General features: G+C 49.5%; 1 protein-coding gene across 1 annotated transcript in view; it reads right to left on the reverse strand.

Moving 5' to 3' along the window:
* Positions 1-724: 724 nt before the first annotated feature.
* Positions 725-21,103, reverse strand: part of CPN1 (carboxypeptidase N subunit 1) — a 36,381-nt gene continuing 16,002 nt past the window's right edge. Inside the window, exons 4-9 of the mRNA XM_074959570.1 lie at positions 19,742-19,930; positions 17,996-18,107; positions 14,656-14,795; positions 14,179-14,278; positions 3,426-3,544; positions 725-976 (exon numbers count right to left, since the gene is read on the reverse strand). Of these exons, the coding sequence (XP_074815671.1) occupies positions 845-976; positions 3,426-3,544; positions 14,179-14,278; positions 14,656-14,795; positions 17,996-18,107; positions 19,742-19,930 (792 nt within the window). The 3' untranslated portion in view covers positions 725-844. The remainder of the gene's footprint in view (positions 977-3,425; positions 3,545-14,178; positions 14,279-14,655; positions 14,796-17,995; positions 18,108-19,741; positions 19,931-21,103) is intronic.

Below are 21,103 nucleotides of genomic sequence, written 5' to 3' on the forward strand. Positions count from 1 at the left end.
GCTCAGTAATCCTCATGGGGTAGTGCACTCTGGGATGTCCTACTACGTAGAGAGCTGGGAAGGAGGGAACCAGCCAAGCCAGGTACACAGAGTGTCCCATCCATACAACAAAAGAACAATGACATGAGATCTGGCTACAGGGGCAATGAACTCTTAGCTGTTGGGGTCACTAACCAGCGTTAGCCGGACTGTTCATGGGCACAAACCATGTTCAGAGTTGGCCATATCACTGACTGCTTTCACACGGCGCCACCAGCCTGACCTTCCCTCAGCTTCAGGGTCCACACCTCACACCCACCTCCTTGGGGCGCAGACTAATAGTCACACCCACCGCACTAGAGCCAGGATTCATTCCCACAGCCTGCAAGTGCAATAGTGTTCATCCACTGATGTCACAAACCCAGCGTCTGAACCTAGGTGCTGAAACTAGGGGTGCTGGGGCGCTGCTGCACCTCCTGGCTGGAAGTAGTAATAACAACCCAAATACATGGTTTCAGCACCCCTGCTTCCGAACAGAATCGGATCTAATCATTACTGTTGGAACCTCTAGTATGGCCTGTTGAGGCCAGTCCAATGGTAAAGGGCCCAGGTACGTGCCTGGACAACACACAAACCTAGAGATGTAGGAGACAGAGAGACTGACTGGCCCAAGGGCTCTCAGACTCAGACTGCTGCAGTTCTTTCTGAATGAGTTCACTATTTGCTCAGGAGTTAAATATTTCTGCATTTAATAAACTAGGCAATTTGGGCTTGTTATGCTGCGTGTTAGGACATTCACTTGTTGGAGTTCTCGATCTCAGCTACTTCATAGGACTCCTCCAGTTCTTGGCTGATTGGGCCATCTTCATCTCTGTGTCTTCTTATGGGCTGCTCTCGGCACTACCTTCTTCTGAAGGGCTTTGCTGCTCAGGCTGGTGGCTGGGGCCTTTTTCTCCATGGGCCCTTTTAGTGTGTCTTGTTTGAGCTGGAAATGGACCTGGCATGAAAAGGAAGAAAAGCATGTCTCTTTCTGCTCATCCCTTGTAAGCTCAGGCCTGGAGAGAGGTCAGTCCTGGTTGCCAGGACAGAGTTCTAGCTTTCAAGGCTGAGACAAGCAAAGCTGATAAGGGGCATGTTGTGACATGATGGGAACAAAGTGCTCAAACCAGCTAGAACCTGATTTTCCACTGACACACCTATGCTGTCAAACACCTACACTGCGAATGTAGAATGCTCCCAGGGCACCAAAGGCCCATGCTTTTTTGAAAAGTGACCTGCAAAGGGGAAACGACTCATGTGTGCCTTTTTCTGCCTCTCTGTGATGGACACACAAGGCCAGACAGATATATTTTAAAGGCCCCCCCCGGCTTGTTTTTCACATTAGAAGTTTAGGTCTCCTCTAGTCTAGTAGACTCTATGGTAAGAGGTGACCTAGTGAAATAAGGACTCCACTAGAGTTGAGAAAGTAAAATGTGAACAGCTGAGAGAGGACAGAATTTCAGCTGAGCTCTTTAAAATTCTGTGTGTGTGTGTGTGTGCGCACGCACGCAGAGTTTAAACACACATTTAACTTCCAAGAGTAATGAAGATTTTGGAGCAAGGAAACCTTTGTTAAAGACTCAGTACATCCCCCCTTCAGTCCAGGTGAAAGAGATTTTGAAATACACATTGATGAGACCCCAAGAACTCTTCCAGGGAAACTAGATGTGACCAGACCTGTTATTCCTAGCACACAAAATAAGCAGGATTTTTTAATAATTTCCAGGCTTCTTCATAACAAAGGCACAAAAAAGGCACAAGCCCAATTTTTAGAAAAACAGTAGCTATAATTCCTTCCCCCAGGAGGCGGATGAGCTGAGCAGGGTGCTGGCCGATTGACAGAGAGATAGGAAGAATATATAATAGTAAACAGTATTAACGGTGGGGGAAAGGTAGTGATTTCACTGAGTGCTGTGGGGACTAACACTTATAACCTGTGGTGCAACAGAACAGCCCCATGACAGCTCCTATGACACCAGGAGACAAAACACCTGCTGAGACTGTGGAAATTCCACAAAAATCACCTACCCCCAACGCCACTGGTGATTTCAAAGCATTTCTGCTTTTATAGTCACAGGTTCCCAGGCCAGAAGGGACCATGGTGATCGTCCAGCCTGACCTCCTGTACAGCACAGGCCAGAGAATGGCCCCTGAATAATACCTAGAGCAGAGCTTTGTAAAAAAATTCAATCTTGATTTCAAAATTATCAGTGATGGAGAATCCACCATGACTCTTGGTAAACTGCTCCAATGGCTAATTTATTCTCAAAATGTATGCCTTATTTCCCATCTAACTTTGTCTAGCTTCAACTTCCAGCGACTGGATCATGTTATACCTTTCTCTTGCTCCTCATGTAAGTATATATGTTATCATAGAATCATAGAATATCAGGGTTGGAAGGGACCTCAGGAGGTCATCTAGTCCAGCCCCCTACTCAAAGCAGGACCAATCCCCAACTAAATCATCCCAGCCAGGGCTTTGTCAAGCCTGACCTTAAAATCCTCTAAGGAAGGAGAGTCCACCACCTCCCTAGGGGTGTGTGTGTGTGTATACACACACACACACACACACACACACACACACACTTTAATCAGGTCACCCTTTAGCCTTCTCTTTGTGAAGCTAAACAGATTGAGCTCTTTGAGTCTATCACTGTCAGGCAGGTTATCTATCCTTTAATCATTCTCATGGCTCTTCTCTGAACCCCCTCCAATTTATAAACATCCAGCCTGAATTGTGGGCGCACTATTCCAGCAGCAGATCTCCACACTCCCTGGTCACACCACTGCCCAGAGCAGTGTGGCAAGTGGCTGTGAGCACATGTCCCTGCCTCACCCTGACAGAGTTTGTCTCAGAGAGGACTGAGGCCCCTGCTGTGGGGCTGAAAATATCTTTGGTCACAAAGCAGGAAATGAGCTATGCCAGGCCAGTGAAACCATGGGTCTCGCCTGCCCCGTGGGGCAGGACTGCCTCTGTCTGTCCCAAGCCAAGTGTCTGGTCATGCACAAGGGAGCACACACCCCCCTTCTAAACTTAACTCACCCTGACAAGAAGGGGAAGGCTGTGGGGAAAGGCACCTGGCAGGAGTCTCGCCCAGCCAGTTCTCTCCACTGCCGAGAGCCAGAAAAATACATGTGAGTGGAACAGCCCCACTCAGCACCTTTGGTCACGTGTGGTTTCTTTGCTCCCTGTTTCCATCTGCTGGCACCAGGGAACCACAGCCAAGGCTGGATGGCCAGAGACACTATCTACACTACACATCTCTCTCCCACCTCTGCCCATCACTGCACCATGTGACCCCAGCCAGCAGAGTGTGTCATTCCCCCACTGCCCCATCAGGGACACATCTCTCACTCACTCTGAGATGTCCTGACACAGCCCTTGCTGATTATTCAGCACAACTCACCAGCGAAGGCCCGGCTGGGCCAACTGTTATGGTCACCGTCTGTGGTCGATACCCATCCGCTGAGGCAGTGATGGTGTAAGTGCCAGGCAGCAGCAACCGGAAATAATCCCCCTGATCACCTGGAATGAGAAAGAGCAGCAGCCAGAGTGCTCTGAGTCAGAGGCACAGAGATTCCATTTGGGCCAATCTCACTCACCAGACTTGCCCCTGTTATATCTCACCTAGAGCTGTGTCCTGGCCAGTTTAAATGTGTCACATGACAGCACTCCCACCCCTTCCCCGCACTCTGCTCCCGTGCATCCAGACAGACTTCCCATCACCCCAGAACGACCCCACAGTGTGCAGGGACTTACCAGTGAGAGTGGATTTGAAAAAAGCGCTGGGGGTAAGTGCACTCACCTAGCCCGAATATAGGGGGCTTTGGTTTACATTTGTAAGAGCTGAACAATATGGGCATGGTTTGAGAAAGACTCACTCCCTTTCCCCTCCACAGCCCACACAAACCCCTCTGCTGGTGCTGCTCAGTCCTGATTAGGGCTGGGTACAATTTTTGGATGAACCTTTGTTCGACAAAAATACCAATCCAGGTTCACCAAAACATTTCAGAAATTTATGTTGAAGTTGCCAAATTGTTCTGGTTAAACAAACCCAGGACCTTCGGCACTGACCTCTTCCACCGGAGCGATCAGAGAATATGGCAGGGAGTAGCTCTAGCTGCTCCATCGCCTGCTTCCCTGGTGGCCTGTGGGAACCCCTGGAAGAACAGGATAGGCGCTTTACTGGCTCTGCCTGAATCTCAGCGAGCTCCTAGCCCTACGCATAGGCACCAGGGCAGCCCAGCAGAGGAGGAAAGGGGAGATGCTGAGAAGAGACACCCTGTTATGGCTCTGATTCTCTGCTCCGGACCTGGCACAGACTTGAACAACCTGGGGCCGGGCCTAGCACAGACTTAAACAGCTCTAATGTGCACCAGCTGGCAATGGTCACAGCACATTCCAGCCATTCCCCTTCTACGCTTTCCGCACCAGGGGTTGCAGGGAATTTGATGTAAGGCCAGCTATGCTGGCTCTGCGTTCACTGGAGACTCCCCAGTTGGAGGAATCCTCAGCAGGGCACTTGTGGGTGGTTTCTACTCCCTTTGCTGCAGCTGGCCAGCACCAAGGGAGTGGACCAGGCAGAGACTCCATCCCTAAGTATTGACTGTGGCCCCTTGTTCTGTTTGAAATAATACATCTGGCCCCCAAGCTGAAAAACAAACATGGCAGTCCCTAGGGGGGACAGGACACATGCTTTCAATATCTTCATAAATGATCTGGAGGATGGTGTGGATTGCACTCTCAGCAAATTTGCAGATGATACTAAACTGGGAGGAGTGGTAGATACGCTGGAGGGGAGGGATAGGATACAGAAGGACCTAGACAAATTGGAGGATTGGGCCAAAAGAAATCTGATGAGGTTCAATAAGGATAAGTGCAGGGTCCTGCACTTAGGATGGAAGAATCCAATGCACCGCTACAGACTAGGGACCGAATGGCTAGGCAGCAGTTCTGCGGAAAAGGACCTAGGGGTGACAGTGGACGAGAAGCTGGATATGAGTCAACAGTGTGCCCTTGTTGCCAAGAAGGCCAATGGCATTTTGGGATGTATAAGTAGGGGCATAGCCAGCAGATCGAGGGATGTGATCGTTCCCCTCTATTCGACACTGGTGAGGCCTCATCTGGAGTACTGTGTCCAGTTTTGGGCCCCACACTACAAGAAGGATGTGGATAAATTGGAGAGAGTCCAGCGAAGGGCAACAAAAATGATTAGGGGTCTAGAGCACATGACTTATGAGGAGAGGCTGAGGGAGCTGGGATTGTTTAGTCTGCAGAAGAGAAGAATGAGGGGGGATTTGATAGCTGCTTTCAACTACCTGAAAGGGGGTTCCAAAGAGGATGGCTCTAGACTGTTCTCAATGGTAGCAGATGACAGAACGAGGAGTAATGGTCTCAAGTTGCAATGGGGGAGGTTTAGATTGGATATTAGGAAAAACTTTTTCACTAAGAGGGTGGTGAAACACTGGAATGCGTTACCTAGGGAGGTGGTAGAATCTCCTTCCTTAGAGGTTTTTAAGGTCAGGCTTGACAAAGCCCTGGCTGGGATGATTTAACTGGGAATTGGTCCTGCTTCGAGCAGGGGGTTGGACTAGATGACCTTCTGGTGTCCCTTCCAACCCTGATATTCTATGATTCTATGATTCTTTACCACTGGCTTTATACAGCTATTTCCCAGACACAGGGTATCAGGATGCTTGGGTTGTGTTCTGACTGTGAGAAGAGAGTGGTCTTGTGGTTAAGGCAGGGGATACCTGCAGCACAGCATTTCGCGTGTTGGAAGAGTAATATGGTGCAACACAAAATTTCCAGTAAGTCCTTGGAACATACTGGAGACCACAGGCGCCGGCTTCCTCCAAGCCCCAGGGGTGCTCAACCCCCAACTCTGCCCCAGGCCCCACTAAACCCCTTCCCCCAAGCCCCGAATCCACCCCGCCTCTTCCTGCCTTTGCTCCATCCCACACCCCACTCCCACCCCTGCCTCTTCCCACCAGTTCTGCCCTCTCCCCTGACAGTGCCCTCCCCCAGCCTGCACGCCACAGAACAACTGATCTGCGGTGGGCGGGAGGCTCTGGGAGGGAAGGGGAGGAATTGATCATCATGGCCACCGGCGGACGGGAAGCGCGGGGGGAAGGGGAGAGCTGGCTGCCGGTGGGTGCTGAGCACCCTATAATTTTTTTCCATGGGTACTTCAGGGCTGGAGCATCCACGGAGTTGGCACCTATCTGGAACAAAATGTTGTCCCCAGCAAAGTGAAGGACATAACCCGGGGGACACCTATTTTAGACCTGACTCAGGCCAACCCAGAGGAATTGGTAGCAAATCTGAAGGTAGAAGAAAATTTGGGTGAAAGTGATCATGAAATGACAGATTTTATTATTCTAAAGAAAGGAAGGAATGAGAGCAGCAGAATTAGGACACTGGACTTCAAAAAAGCAGCCTTTAACAAACTCAGAGAACTGGTAGCTAAGGTTTCATGGGAAGAAAATCTAATGGAAAAAAGGAGTTCAGGAGAGCTGGTGGTTTCTCCAGGAGACAATATTACAGGCACATTTGAAAACTATTCTGATGCAAAGGAAAGAGAGGAAGAATAGTAAGAGGCCAATATGGCTCCACCAGGAGCTCTTTAAAGACCTGAAAATTGAAAAGGAATCCTACAAAAAGTGGAAACATAGACAAATTACTAAGGACGAATAGAAAAGAACTGCACAAGCATGTAGGAACAAAATCAGAAAGGCTAAGGCACACAATGAGATACACCTAAGGGACATAAAAGGCAATATGACGATGTTCCTTAAATACATTAGGAGCAAGAGAAAGACGAAGGAAAGTGTAGGTCCGCTGTTTAAAGGGGAAGGAGAGCTAATAACTGATGTCATCAAGGAACCTGAGGTGTTTAATGCTTATTTTGCTTCAGTCTTCACTAAAAAGGTTAATGGTGTCCAGATATTCAACACAACTAATATTAACAACAAGGGGAAAGGAAAGCAAGCCAAAGTGAGGAATGATCAGGTTAAAGAATATTTAGATAATTTAGACATCTTCAAGTCAGCAGATCTTGATGAAATTCATCCTAGGGTACTTAAGGAACTAGCAAATGAAATCTTGGAACCATTAGCAATTATCTTTGGGAATTTCTGGAGGATCGGTGAGGTCCCAGAAGACTGGAGAAGGGCAAACATAGTACCTATCTTTAAAAAAGGGTACAAAGAGGACCCAGGATATTATTGACCAGTCAGCCTAACTTCGATGGAAAGATACTGGAACAAATTATTAAATAATCAATATGTAAGCACCTATAGGATATGAGAGTTGTAAGGAACAATCAGCATGGCTTTGTCAAGAACAAATCATGCCACACCAATCTAATATCCTTCTTTGGCAGGGTTACTGGGCTAGTGGATAGGAGGGAAGCAGTAGACGTGATAGATCTGATTTTAGTCAGGCTCTTGGCACAGTCCCACATGACATTCTGACAAGAAAACTAAGGAAATGTGACCTAGATTAAATTACTGTAAAGTGGGTGTACAACTGATTTAAAGACCATACTCAAGGAGTAGTTATCAATTGCTCACAGTCATGCTGGGAAGATGTATCTAGTGGGGACCGGCAGGGGTCAGTCCTGGGTCTGGTACTATTCAATATTTTAATTATTGACTTGGAGAGTATACTTTTAAAATTTTCAGATGACATCAAGCTGGAAGGGGTTGCAAGCACTTTGGAGGACAGGATTAAAATTCAAAATGATCTTGACAAGTTGAAGAATTGGTCTGAATTCAGCAGGCTGAAATTCAATAAAGACAAGTGCAAAGTACTTCACTTAGAAAGGAAACATCAAATGTACAACCACAAAAAATGGGGAATAACTAGCTAGGTGGCAATAATGTTGACAAGGATCTGGGGGTTATAATGGATCACAGATTGAATATGAGCCAACAATGTAATGCAGCTGGAAAACAAAAGGCTAATACCATTCTGGGGTGTATTAACAGGAGTGTCATGGGAGGTAACTGTCCCACTCTAATTGGCACTGGTGAGGCCTCAGTTGGAGTACTGTATCCAATTCTGGGCACCACGCTTGAGGAAAGTTTTGGTCAAATTGAAGAGAGTCCAGAGGAGAGTGACAAAAATGATAAAAAGTTTAGAAAACCTCATTGTGACAGGGTTCACTCACCACTGTAGCACCTCCTGCTGGCTGTCTTGGGCATTAGCTCTCTTCGCCATTGCACCCTTCTCTGGTGGTGCCTCAGCGCCATCACTTTCATTCCAAGACTTGTGCCACTCCCAGGACTGCGGGGTCCTCTTCAGTGACACTGCCCTCCAGCTCTGCCACACTCTGCGTTCCCCCCTTCTGGGGGACCTGCAATCTCTGTCCAGTCACTTTGCTCAGTGGCAACTGCAGTCTATTGTCCCAGGGCTGCTTCCCATGTGTGACGTTAAGAGTGTAATATACTATCTCATTGAAAGGTGACAGGGCCAGAGTTAATTAACTCACAGACTGACCTGACCCATGGCCGAACTTTAAAGACTGGTTAGGAAGAGATGTAAATGAATAGAGCTTTGAAATGCAAGCCTGCATTATTACAGATAGAAAGGTAGATGTTTGTTCAGGTCTTGTGATGTCAGCAAACAAGTCTTGTCTATGGCTGTAACTTTGATTCAAAGATCAAAAGAGGAATATTAACATTTAGGAAAACACTTGAGTGAAATCGTATTGTTGTCTATATGTCTCTTTGAAGGTTGTGGTAACCTGTATCTGACCGGTTTAATGGATAAATTACCCTGTGCTAATTGCCATGGTGTTTGGGAGAAGGAAAGTTAAGCCTATTGTTTTCTCAGGCCAAAAGGCTGCAGGAAATGTATAAAAACCCTGGGACACGATCCTTCCTCATCTCAGATCTGCTTTGGGTTTCAAGAGGGGGAAACCTTAAGCCATAAGGATTGAGATCCCCAGTCACTGACTGGAGTCACCCTGAATACGGACATTGGACTATAACCTATGGATTATTTCTAAAAGGACTTTTGGCAACAACAAGCTCATCTCTGCTGTGTATCTGAACCTCAAGAATTGAACTCAAGTCTGTTTGTATACTGATCTTTTAACCAGCACGCTCTCTCTTTTCTTGTTTTAATAAATTTTAGTTTAGTTAACAAGAACTGACTATAGCGTGTATTTTGGCCAAGATCTAAATTATAATTGGACCTGGGCATGTGGCTGATCCTTTGGGGTTGGAAGAACCTTTCTGTTATATGATGAGATAAGTTTTTCAGTAAACATCATCATATCTGACATGTGTGTCTGGACAGAGGCCTGAGGCTGGCACTTTAAGGGAACTGCATTATTTGGACGTCTAAGTACCCAGGGAGGGGCTATAGAAGCTGTTTTGGGCTGGCTGGGTAAATCTAAGTATTGGAATATCCACCAGCGTGTGGGGTTTGTCTGCCCCGTTTGTTTGCAGTTCACCCTGATTGAGTGACCTCAGCTGGCTCCCACGGGCAGCATCGTTACACCATGCAGCTCCAGCACCCTCTTCTGCCCTTACCCCAGGGCCTCAGCCTGCAGGCCCTAGCAGCCAGCCAGGAGCTCTCTCTAGCTCCCCTGGTCCCTGCTTGCAGCTCTGCTTTGTCCCAGGAGCTGGTGTGCCTTCCTTCTGCTAGGAGCCTGGTTTTCTCCCCTCAAGCTCCAGTCAGCTACTGAACTCTGCTATTCCCTGAAGCCCTTCTTATATGAGCCTGCCACCATGATTGGCTGCTCCTCTCAGCCCCTTTCTAATTGGCTGCCTCCAGTGCAACCTCCCCTGGGCAGCTTTTAACCCCCTATGGGCCACTGTGGGGCAGATGCCCCATCACACACCCTCCCCCTTAAGACTGACCGCCCCAGGGTGTGTATAACCATCCCTGCTTCCCACGCAGCTGTGCCCACAGGACATCCCTCTCCTGCCTCAGGTTCTCTACCAGGAGGAGTAATCTGCCTTCCTCCTCCAGGGTCTGGGTCCCTACAACAGCCTGTCCTGCTCCAGTGTAAGTTCCCTTGTCCATCTGGGTCCTCTCCATCCCAGTCATCTTATCCAACACCTCCCTACCTCCCCCTGCTGGATGTGGGAGATGGCTCTCTGCCAGGTCCTCAGTCATCACTGCCACATCCCTCTTGACAGTCTCTGACCTAGCCTCGTTCCCAGGCACCCCTTTGCTACCCTGCCGTCTCCCAGGGGGGTAGTACCTTCTTATATGGCCCTCCTCATGGCACTGACAGCCAACTCTTTGCCTCCCTTTGGCTACGGGCCTTCCATGATCCTTCGCTTGCTTAGTCCCTTCCCCAGGGCCAGTCTCAACCCCACCACTCAGGTCCAGGCACTCCTTCTGCAGGTGCCCCTGTTGCCCACAGGCCCAGTACACCCATCCCCTCCCTGTTCTCCTCACAGATGGGGCTCTCTTATCTTCCCCTTCTCTGGGTGAGGTTTCTGTCACCCATCCCGGTAGGGACACTGCTTTCCAGTGTCCTTGTCGCCCACAGATGTAACATCCTCCTGGTCCTGATGCCTTGCTTCCCCTCTTGCTCTCTGTGGTTTCTGTGGACTCCCCCCCACAGCGACTTGAACAGGTACAACGGCTGCTCTGCTACCCGGGTCATACAGTCCCTCAGGTACTCTTGTGCCTCCCACTCTCTTGGGTTTCAAGTACCTTTAATAGCAGGGCCTGAAGCCACTCATGCTGCTGGTCAGCCCCTTTCTGCAGGGGCACTGACTCTGGAGTCCAGTCCTGGAAGGCACAAGAACCCTCTGCGAACAAGGCCTCTGCATACCCTGGTTTCATTTTCTCCACCTTCTGTGTCCCTCAGTCTCTCAAATCTCTGAGACAGGCAATCGTTCCCACAGTCCTCTATCCTCCCCTTATATCGGGGTGACCCTGTGCCTACACTCTCCACCATGTGTGATGGGGTGCGACTCATCACTATGGTGCCTCTGCCGGAAGGGACTACTGTGGCCATGTAGTCTGACCTCCTGTACAACACAGGACATGGGATGTCCCTGAATTAATTCCTGTTTCAGGTCTATGAGCCTAGATGAACCAGAACAGATAGTTTAGAAGACCATCTCGATTTTAAAAAGTTTCTGGTGATGGAGAATCCACCCCAGCCCTAAGTCAGTTGTTCCAATGGTTAATAACCCTCACTGTTAAAAAGTTGCGCCTTATTTCGAGGCTGAATTTATCTAGCTTCAGCTTCCCACTACTGGATCTTGTCATACCTTTGCCTGCTAGATCGCAAAGCCTCTATTAACAACTTTCTGTTCCCACTGCAGGTAGCTATCGCCTGGGATCCAGTCATCCCTTAGCCTTTTCTTTGGTAAGGTAAATAGACTGAGCTCCTTGTGCCTCACTGTTAGCAGGTTTTCCAACCCTTTAGTCATCTTGTGGCTCTTTTCTGAACCCTCACCAGTTTCTCACCATCTGTCCTTAAGTGTGGAGACCAGAGCTGGACACAACATTACAGTGGCAGCCACACCAGTTCCAAATGGAGGGGTAATAGAACCTCCCTACACCTATATCTGCTGGCTATTCCTCTGTTTATAGAGCCACAAATTGCACTAGGCCAGGGGTTCTCAACCATTTTCTTTCTGAGGCCTCCCAACAACATGCTATAAAAACTCCATGGCCCCCCTGTGCCACAACAACTGGGTTTCTGCATATAAAAGCCAGGGTTGGCGTTAGGGGGTAGCAAGCAGGGCAATTGCTTGGGGCCCCATGCAACAGGGGCCCCCATGAACTACATTGCTCAGGCTTCAGCTTCAGCCCCAGGTTGTGGGGCACAAGGACCTGGGCTTCAGCCCCATGTGGTGGGGCTTCGGCTTTCAGCCCTGGGCCCCAGCAAGTCTAAGGCTGGCCCTGCTGGAAGGCCCCCTTGAAACCTGCTCGAGGCCCCCTAGGGAGCCCCAGACCCCTGGTTGAGAACTACTGCATTAGCCCTTTTGGCCACAGCATCGCAGCTAATAATGTCCATCATGACCCCCAAGTATTTGTCAGAGTCACTGCTTCCCAGGAAAGAGCCCCCCAGCCTGTAAGTATGGCTGGCAGCCTTTGTTCTTCAGGGTATGACCTTACATTTAGCTGTATTGAAACAGACATTGTTTGCTTGTGCCCAGCTTACCAACCAATCCAGATCTCTGTGTATTAGTGACCTGTCCTCTGCGTTATTTATCACTCCCCCACTCTCTGTGCTATCTGCAAATTTTACCAGTGATGATTTTATGGTTTCTTCCACGTTACTGATAAAAATATGAAACAACATATAAATCCGTTCCCCATGTAGGTGCTTGTAGACCACAGTCAAGAAACCTCTTAACCTTCTCTTGCGTAAACTAAATAGAGTGATCTTCGTAAGTCTTTTCATATATGGCCTGTTTCCAGCCCTCAGATCATATTTTGGACACCAGAACAGGACACGGGATCCAGCAATGGTCTCACAAATGCTATATACAGAGGGAATGCCACCTACCTACTCCTACTTGATACTATCCTGCTTATACGTCCAAGGACAGTGTTCATCCTCTTAGCTACAGTATCCCACTGGGAGCTCACGATTAGCTGATTATCCACTGTGACCCTAAGTCATGCAACACATGAGGTTTGGAAGGTCTGTTTGTGATTTGAACAAAAATTCTCCAGAGAAGAATCAGAACCAACAAATCCATTTCACTTTTTGATCCATCCCAAATGTGAAGCTGCATCCACAGAGCCCACATGCCATTTCACTCATTACACCAGTTAACTTGTGTCCCCCCGTTCAATCCAACACACATACACACAAGGAGCATTTTAATAATCTGCAGCGCTCGAGGTTGCTGTGTGTCAGACGGGGAGGAGTGGCTGGAGGGGTTTGCTCGTTTTGCCCTTCCTGCCAAAGGGTTCTCACCTTCCACCACTGTGAGGGTCGCTAATTTCCCATAGTGGGCAGTGCTTGCAGGAGACAGGCAACGTACATCGTTGCCTGGCTCACCATGTGTGACACTCTGCACCCCGTATTTACCATGGTGACAGGATTATGATGTGTTTTTCACAAAGTATGCCTTGTGAGGTATCAGTTTAAAAGTCTTAATCTGCTGAGTATTAATATCCTGTTAAATTGTATGTGCTATCTTTGTATCTAGAGTTATAAAGTTTTGCCACATGTCTGTTACTGAAGTATGTTGTGAAGTTAAAAACACCCCTAACCAGCCGTTCAGGTACAACAATGCAAAGGCCAAACAGCGTTAATGGCCCATTGAGGAAAATACACATACTCACAAGGATTACCCCAGGAACTGGGTACAATAGAAATCTCTCAGAGATAACACTACACAATAGGGACTGTTTAACTCAGGTCACAGCGAAATATCTTTCCAGCAAGATGGAAGAAGCTATAAAAGAAGGAAGTGGCATCACCAAACGGCCTTACGTCCCATACAACACAGCACCTGAAAACATCTAAGGAACAAAGACTGAACTGGAGAAGGAGGTCCCAGGTGGGGAAAGAAGGAAGCCTGCCTGTGAATGGACGCTTGGTGAAGTGTTTGTACTATCTACAGGATGAGACACTGCTTGATTCAAATCTGGCCTAGTGTACAGGATTTAGATTGCATTTTTGTTTATTTCCTAGGTAATCTGCTTTGATCTGTACACTCACTACTTATAATCACTTAAAATCTATCTTTCTGTAGTTAATACAATTGTTGTCCTTTTTTTTTTTTTTTAACCTGAAACAGTGCGTTTTGCCAGAAGCGCTTGGGGAATCTGCTTGGGAACAGGAGCTGGCACATGTCCTCTGCACATTGAGGGAGGTACAGACTGAGTAATAAATTTATACTGGGCAGGCTTTTGACCAGGACAAGATGGTACAGCTCTGGGGTCCTAGGCTGTCATGCTGGGGAGAAGCCTTCATGTAACTACAGCTGGGTGTGTCCCTGCCTGTGTAAAGGTTTGTGCGAGTGCAGGACTGAGAGCAGTCTGCAACTTGTCAACACAGCACAGTGTGAGAGGGAGCCCAGGCTGGTGAGACAGAGGGCTCAGTGGTACCCCAGTTCCAGGTTGCACCCTGGGGGGGCCCATCACACCGTGTTCCTCCCAAATCAGGCTAAACGGGCTGTTACCAAAAGGGTCAGCAAGTTGAGGGATGGGCAACCCACCGGAAGTGACATAGTGGCCGATCCCATGGACAGAAATCACAGCACCTGCAATCCCATTGTTGTTCTCATCGGACACCAGTCCTTTGATACCCTGATGAACCTGCAGATAGACAGACAAAGTCACTCACTCCTGAGGGCTGGAGTCTCTCTCCATGTCAAGGTCCTGCCAGACCCTACTGGAGCAGGAGAACAGAGCCCTGGTGATACTCCATGCTCTCCCCCTGCCAAAGACCCATAGCTGGGCTGGCCTTTCTCTGGCTGAGCCAGGGCGGGAGGCATCATCATTGCTGGAGCTTCTCAGTGCTGTCTCCAAAGCACCAAACGAGGGAGCCCCAGGGCCTCCCTCCATGTTCCCAGCCTCTGCTGGTGCCCCCCACCATTGCATCTCTTCCCCCTGCGATGCAAAGCAGGGGGGAGGGGCCAGGGATCTCAGCCCTACATGAGGTTGGTATCAGGGTCTACATGTGGCCCCTTTACCTCCTCTAAGTAGGTGATGAGCGCCTCACGATTGGCCAGCCACTCCTTCTCCAGGTCCTTTTGAGGTGGAAATTTATCGCAGCTCAGCTCCAGAGTGATCTCAAAGCAGTTGGTGTAAAGATAATTAAAGTCCTGCATGCCTGAGAGGAGACAAGGAGAGGTTGTGGCCAGGCCCAGAGACACACCATGCCCCCTCCTCCAGTATGGCCCTCCCCTCTGCCTCCTTCCCAAAGACACTCCCTGTCTTCCCTCCAAATGTACGGCCCACCTCTCCGGTCCTCCCCAGCAGCCCTTCCCATATCCGGTCCCCCAAACATCCCCTCATATCTCCAGCATTCACCCCAAATCTTTCTCACAGCCCCTCTCAGTGCTGCCTCTCTCTATCCTCTTTGCAACCCAATTGTCCCCTCCTCTCCCACAACACCTGCCAGGTGCGGCTCTCCAGAGCTCTGTGCTTAGGAGCTGCATGTGCCTCTCCAAGTGCACGAGACACAGACCAGATGGAGACATTATGATCATCTCATTTGACCTCCTGCAGGGCACAGGCCAGAGAATTACACCAAATGGTTCCTGCCTCAAGCCCATAACTGCTGGCTGAGCTAGAGCGTGTCTTTTAGCAAGACATTCAGCCCGGATTTAAAGTCTTCAGGAGATGGAGAAGCCACTGCGTCCCTCAGTACGTTGTTCCAATGGATAATTACTCTCACTGTACAGCATTGGCACCTTATTTCTAGCCTGAATTTGTCTCGCTTCAGCGTCCAACCAGTGGACCTTGTTCAGGCTTTTTCTGCTAGATTAAAGAGCTGTCTACTGTTAGAAATCTCTTCCCCATGGAGGGAATTGTAGACCATGATCAAATAACCTCTGAACCTTCTCTTTAATAAACTAAATATAGTGAGAGATTAGATACACTCAATGTAAGGCAGGTTTGCCAAACCTCAGAGCATCAGTGGAGCTCTTTACTGAACCCTTTCCAATTTTCCACATACCTTTTGAATTGTGGACACTAGACTTGGATATAGGACCCTGCCATGGTCTCACTAATGCCATATACTGTGGTAACACCACCTGCCTGCTTCTGCTCAGTATTGTACTGCCTATTTCAGGTGTGGCCAAACTTTTTGGCCTGAGGGCCACATTGGGGTGCGAAACTGTATGGAGGGCCAGGAAGGCTGCCTGCCCAAAACAGCCTGCCCCCCCACAACTGTCCCCCTCAGAATCCCCCCATCAACCCCCCCCCGCTCCTTGTCCCCTGATCACCCCCTCCCGAGACCCCCATCCCAACAGCCCCCCAGGACTCCACCCCCTGTCTAACCCCCGCCACTCCCCATCCCCTGACTGCAATCCCCCCAGAACCTCTGCCCCATCCAACCGCCCCCTGCTCCCTGTTACCTGACTGCCCCCTGGGATCCCCTGCCCTTTATCCAAGCCCCCGGCCCCGGCCCTCTTACCATGCCGCTCAGAGCAGCATGTCTGGCCGCAGTGCTGCCAGGCTGGAGCCAGACACGCTGATGTGCTGCCCTGCATGAGCAGGCAGCCCCGCCGCCCAGAGCGCTGCCCATGCAGCAGCGTGGCTGTGGGGGAGAGGGGACAGCGGGGGAGGGGCCAGGGGCTAGCCTCCCGGGCCAGGAGCTCAGGGGCCAGGCAGGATGGTCCCGCGGGTCGGATGTGGCCCGCAGGCCATAGTTTGCCCAACTCTGGCCTATATAGACATTCAAAAATTGCATTTGCTCTCTTAGTCACCACATTGCACTGGGAGTTCAGTTTGCGTCTACCATGACCCCAAAGTCCTTTTATGATTCACCGCTTTCTAAAACACAGTCCCTATCCTGTGAGTGTGACCTGTAGTCTCAGTTAATATACGTATGACCTTGCATTTAGTTGTATTAAAACATGTGATTCAAGTGAGCCCAGACTACCAAGTGACCTAGATCATACTGTATCAGTAGCCTTTCCTTATCGTTATTTAACACTGCACTAATTTTGGTGTCATCGGCAAACTTTACCAGCCATGATTTTATATATTCTTCCAAATTGTTGATAAAGATATTAAATGGCATTGAGCCAAGAAGAGATCCCTGAAAAATCTGCTGAAATAAACACTGCATAGCATGACAACTTACCATTTACAATTAATTTTTGAGATTAATCATTTAGTCAGTTTTAATCCATTTAATATAAATGGGATTGATTTTTGTGTAGTGCCATTTTTTATCAGCATGTCAGGCAGTACTAAGTCAAATGCCCTACAAATATATATTGTACCAGCGCAGTTAGCTTTGCCAACTCAACTTGTAATCTCATCAAATAGTGATATCAGGTTTGTCTGACAATATCTATTTTCCATAAAACCACACAAATTGGCGTTAATTATGCTGCCATCCTTAATTCGTCACTGACTGCACCCCGTATCAGCCTTTCCAGGATTCTGCCTGGGATCAATGTCAAACAAACTGGCTTACAGTAGTTACCCAGGTTGTCCTGTTCACCCTTTTTAAATACTGGCACGTTAGCTTTTTTCTAGTTCTCTGGGTCTTTCCCAGTGTTCCCAGATTGTTAAATATCAACATCACTGGCTCAGAGAGCTTCTCGGACAATTCTTTTGCCCAAGTTTTTGTATTCTCCAATCAGAAAATGTTTAATTTTAGCGGTTGCTGTTTAACATCCTCCCACGTTACTGTCAGAATAAACTCTTTCATTATCAGGGCAAGCTGTGACTGTGCCATCCAGCTTCTTCCCAAACACAGAATAGAAATTTTATCACCCCTAGTTAGTAATGGACCTATACCATTGCTAGGATTTCTCCTGCTCCTAATATAGTCTTTTTAAATCTTTCTTGATGTCTTTAACCCTACTGGACATAAAGATATCCATGGACAATCTAACCTCCCTTATCAGTTGTCAGCACTCATGACTGGCAGTGTACAGCCAGTGATATAAATTTTTTCCATTATTATTTTTTAAATTTTATTGCTCCTTTTATGTCTTGTCACTTCCACATTGTGGCCCCTCCCAGCTTCATACTCAAGGTTTGACAGAAATGAGTACTCCTGACCAATCCCCCAGAATCTGGGTACTCATCACTCACCGAGGGTGCACCCCCAGATCCCAGTACCCCTTCCTTAGCCATTATCTCCACATACTGTCTCACCAGCCCTTAACCCTGTACCCTCCCCATAGCCATTACACCTCCGCATTCCCCCCCCGACCCTGCTCATCCCTTCCCCAGCCCTTATCTGTCCCACTATCCCCTCTGCAGCCCAGGTCTCCCGTATCCTCACCTCTCCTGTTCCCTCTGGACCGTTCTCCAGCTCCCAGTACCCCCTCCCCCAGCCCTTACCCTTGCTGAGAGAATACCAGGAGGCCCCATTGGTGATGCCATCTGCAAACTGCTCTCCGCAGGTTGGGCTCTGGTGCATCGAGTGATGGGCGTAGGAATAGGCTTTGGCCAGCTGCAGAGAGAGCATGAGGCTGGTCACAGCACTGGCTTTGCCCCTCTGGCCCATGTCTCTCAGCCTGAGTCTGCTCCCATGGACACTAGGAGCTAAACCCAAGTGAGAGAGAGCAGGCCCAGCACAGCCCCACCACTGTTCTTCACACAGACACCCCCCCAGCCCGCCATCATAGGAACCTATACCCCAGCCCTGCTCACATGAGCGTGGGAACATGCCCCTGCCCTGCCCTCTTGAGTTCAGGAACCTGCCCCCCCCCAGCCCCTCCCGCGCAGGGGAACCTGCCCCCTGCCACACCCCCAGCAAGGGAACCTGACCCCAGCCCTGACCCCATGGGCTCAGGAAACTTCCCACAAAGCCCACAGAGAATTCGAGTTGGGGGATGCCATTGCACAGTCGGGTGGGGTCGCCCGTCCCCCTCCTGGGGTTTGCTGCCCAATGGGAGCCCTGATAGGAAGGGTGGGGGGAGGGCTCTGTTGCAATATAAATTCAGTCCAACTTGTAATGGGAAATCCAGGACAAAACCTGCCCACAGCGCTTTCTGATTGGAGCCCTGGCTTTGGCTTTCATTGCCATAGCAACAAGATCCCGCCTCTTCAGAAAGTAACCCTTGGAAGCCGAGGTCATGCAGGTCTTTTTGAATGAGGCAGGTCAGCCCGAGCTCTCCGTTTACCCCTTACAGTCCCTGCTGCTCCCTACCCAGACACAAGAGCCCGTAGGAGCAGAGAGGAACAGGCTAGCTCGGAGCCCAGTCTCCTGCCTCTGCCAATGGACAGACCCGGAGGAAGGTGCAAGAAAGCCCATAATGGACAGTTATGGAATAGCCAGCCCCTCGGGCAGCTTCTTCCAAGGCTACAGGAGGCAGAGGTTGGAGCCGACCCCGGAAGCAGCAGATTTATCGTCCGGATACGTTTTTATCCCAGCTGTCAAGCCTGGATTCTCTCTGCTCAGCAATCACTGCCCAGCAGTAAAACTAACCCTCCATCCGCACAGGCTGACTTGGGAAACACGGTGGAAAGTCAGACATGACTTCAGAGCACACACCAAACTGCAGGTTACCACAGTGCAGGCCTGTTAGACCCTCTCCAGAGAGGTGGGTTGGGCAAGGAGGAGGAAGAGTAAAACTAATTAGTTGGGAGCTTGTTAGTGTCACATAGGGCCCAATCCTGCTCCTATTGAAGCCCCTGGGAATTGAGGGCGCTCAGGCCAGCTCTGGCGGCTCTCAGACCTATAGAAAGGATGGCTGCACTGATAAGGAGGGGCTTGTGCCTAGACTTCCCTGTGCATGAGAAATGGGCCAGATTCATTCCTGGTGCAAACACCCTGGACATCAGTGGTGTTTATACCAGAGACATATTTAGCCCAACATCCCATTATTGCCAGTTTCAAAGAGATTATTGCAGATGATTAAAAACAAAGCCTGGGCTAAAACTGGAACTTCCGCTCCAAACCCCATCACGTTTGTTTGGGGGCTGGGGGATCAAGGGGAGGTAGTCTGGATTCAAATCCCAGACCCAAACCCTCGACCCCTACAGTCTGGTTCAGATACTGAATGAAGAAGAGCTGATCTTGTGAGATCTCTGACATGTGGGGCCCAAGCCCCATTAGGAGCTCTCATGATGCCCCCCGTGCACCTTCCGGAACAGCTTGTCATCAGGCGTGGGGGACGGGGTGTTGCTTTTGCGCTGATAGCCCCGGCTCCGCTGCTCCTGGGCTTTGTCGTAGGGGTAGTTCGCCACGAGAGCACCACCATGGAGATTGGCTGAGAGGACAAAGTTGTAGCGGCTCATCCAGTGAATCACAGCCAGTGTTTCTGGCTCCACCTGCAAGCAAAGGAGACGCCAGCATGGGCGGCAGGAGAACCCTTGCAGCACTGAGCTCAGGGAGGAGTCTCAGCACAGCCTGGCTTGCGGACAGTGCTCTGGGGGGTCGGGGAGGATGACAGGGTGCTACCTCCTAGCCTGCGCTCCATATGCCTCCCCTTCCCTTCTCTGCTGTCCTCCACTACCTGCCGTTACCAGCCCCTCTCTCCCAGCCTCTCACATCCTGATGTGACTCCATCCTGCTCTCTCTTCCTCCAGCGCACATCTGGAAGCCTTCCACTTCTCTTCACATGGCTGAATTGCTCATGCAGGCCTGAACATTTGCTGCCCTGACCATGGCACCCGCCTCCTCCATAGCTGCCCAGGTACCTGCCTTGCCCCTACAGTCTGTCCAAACACTACTGCCAGAATTGCTCTCCTGGCCCCTCGCCGAAGGCCATGGTGCCTTCCCATTGGTCTGCATAACTCAGACTTAAGGCCCGCCCTAGCCCACTCCCACCTGCATGTCTGACCTTATTGCCTACCATATTCCCAGAAACCTTCCACTAGGCAAACGACACCAACTTTGACAACCTGTTAATTTCCTTCTGTGCCTCCCCTTTTCGGGCATCCTTCCATGCTGCCCTGTGTGCCTGGCCCATGTGCCTCATTTCCCTCTTCATTCAGATCTTCTTGCCAAAATTCAATGCTGCCATGTCGTCTACAGAATCCATGCATCCATCGCTACCCAGAGGGCAGCAATCACTCACCAAGCCAGACTAGTACCTTACTCGCCACTGAGGAGAGCATGGGGTAGCGGGGCGGGGTGTCACATTTTCACTTGCGCTCAAAGATTTCAGACATTTCTAAAGCTGGGGCTGTTATGCCAGACGTGCCTCCAGAGTTAATGGAGTCTGGGGAGCGGTAAGAAGTCATTTTCATATGTTTGAAGTACCTGACATACTTAGGCTGGTTGTAAACGCTACACACAGTGTTTTTAGGCAGAGCGACGCAAACTATTAGAAAGTTGAGATTTTTGGTAAATCTCATTTTAGACACCCCATTTGACTAATTGCTTTCAAATCCCCCCCAAAGTAAAAGTATTCACAGGATTTTTCAGACAAAAACACTTTTCCAGTGCAGACTTATACAGGATGGAACTCCGGGTGTGCACTAAAATGGGCAACTGCTGGG

This window comes from Natator depressus, chromosome 7 (assembly GCF_965152275.1).
Source record: "Natator depressus isolate rNatDep1 chromosome 7, rNatDep2.hap1, whole genome shotgun sequence".
NCBI lineage: Eukaryota > Metazoa > Chordata > Testudines > Cheloniidae > Natator > Natator depressus.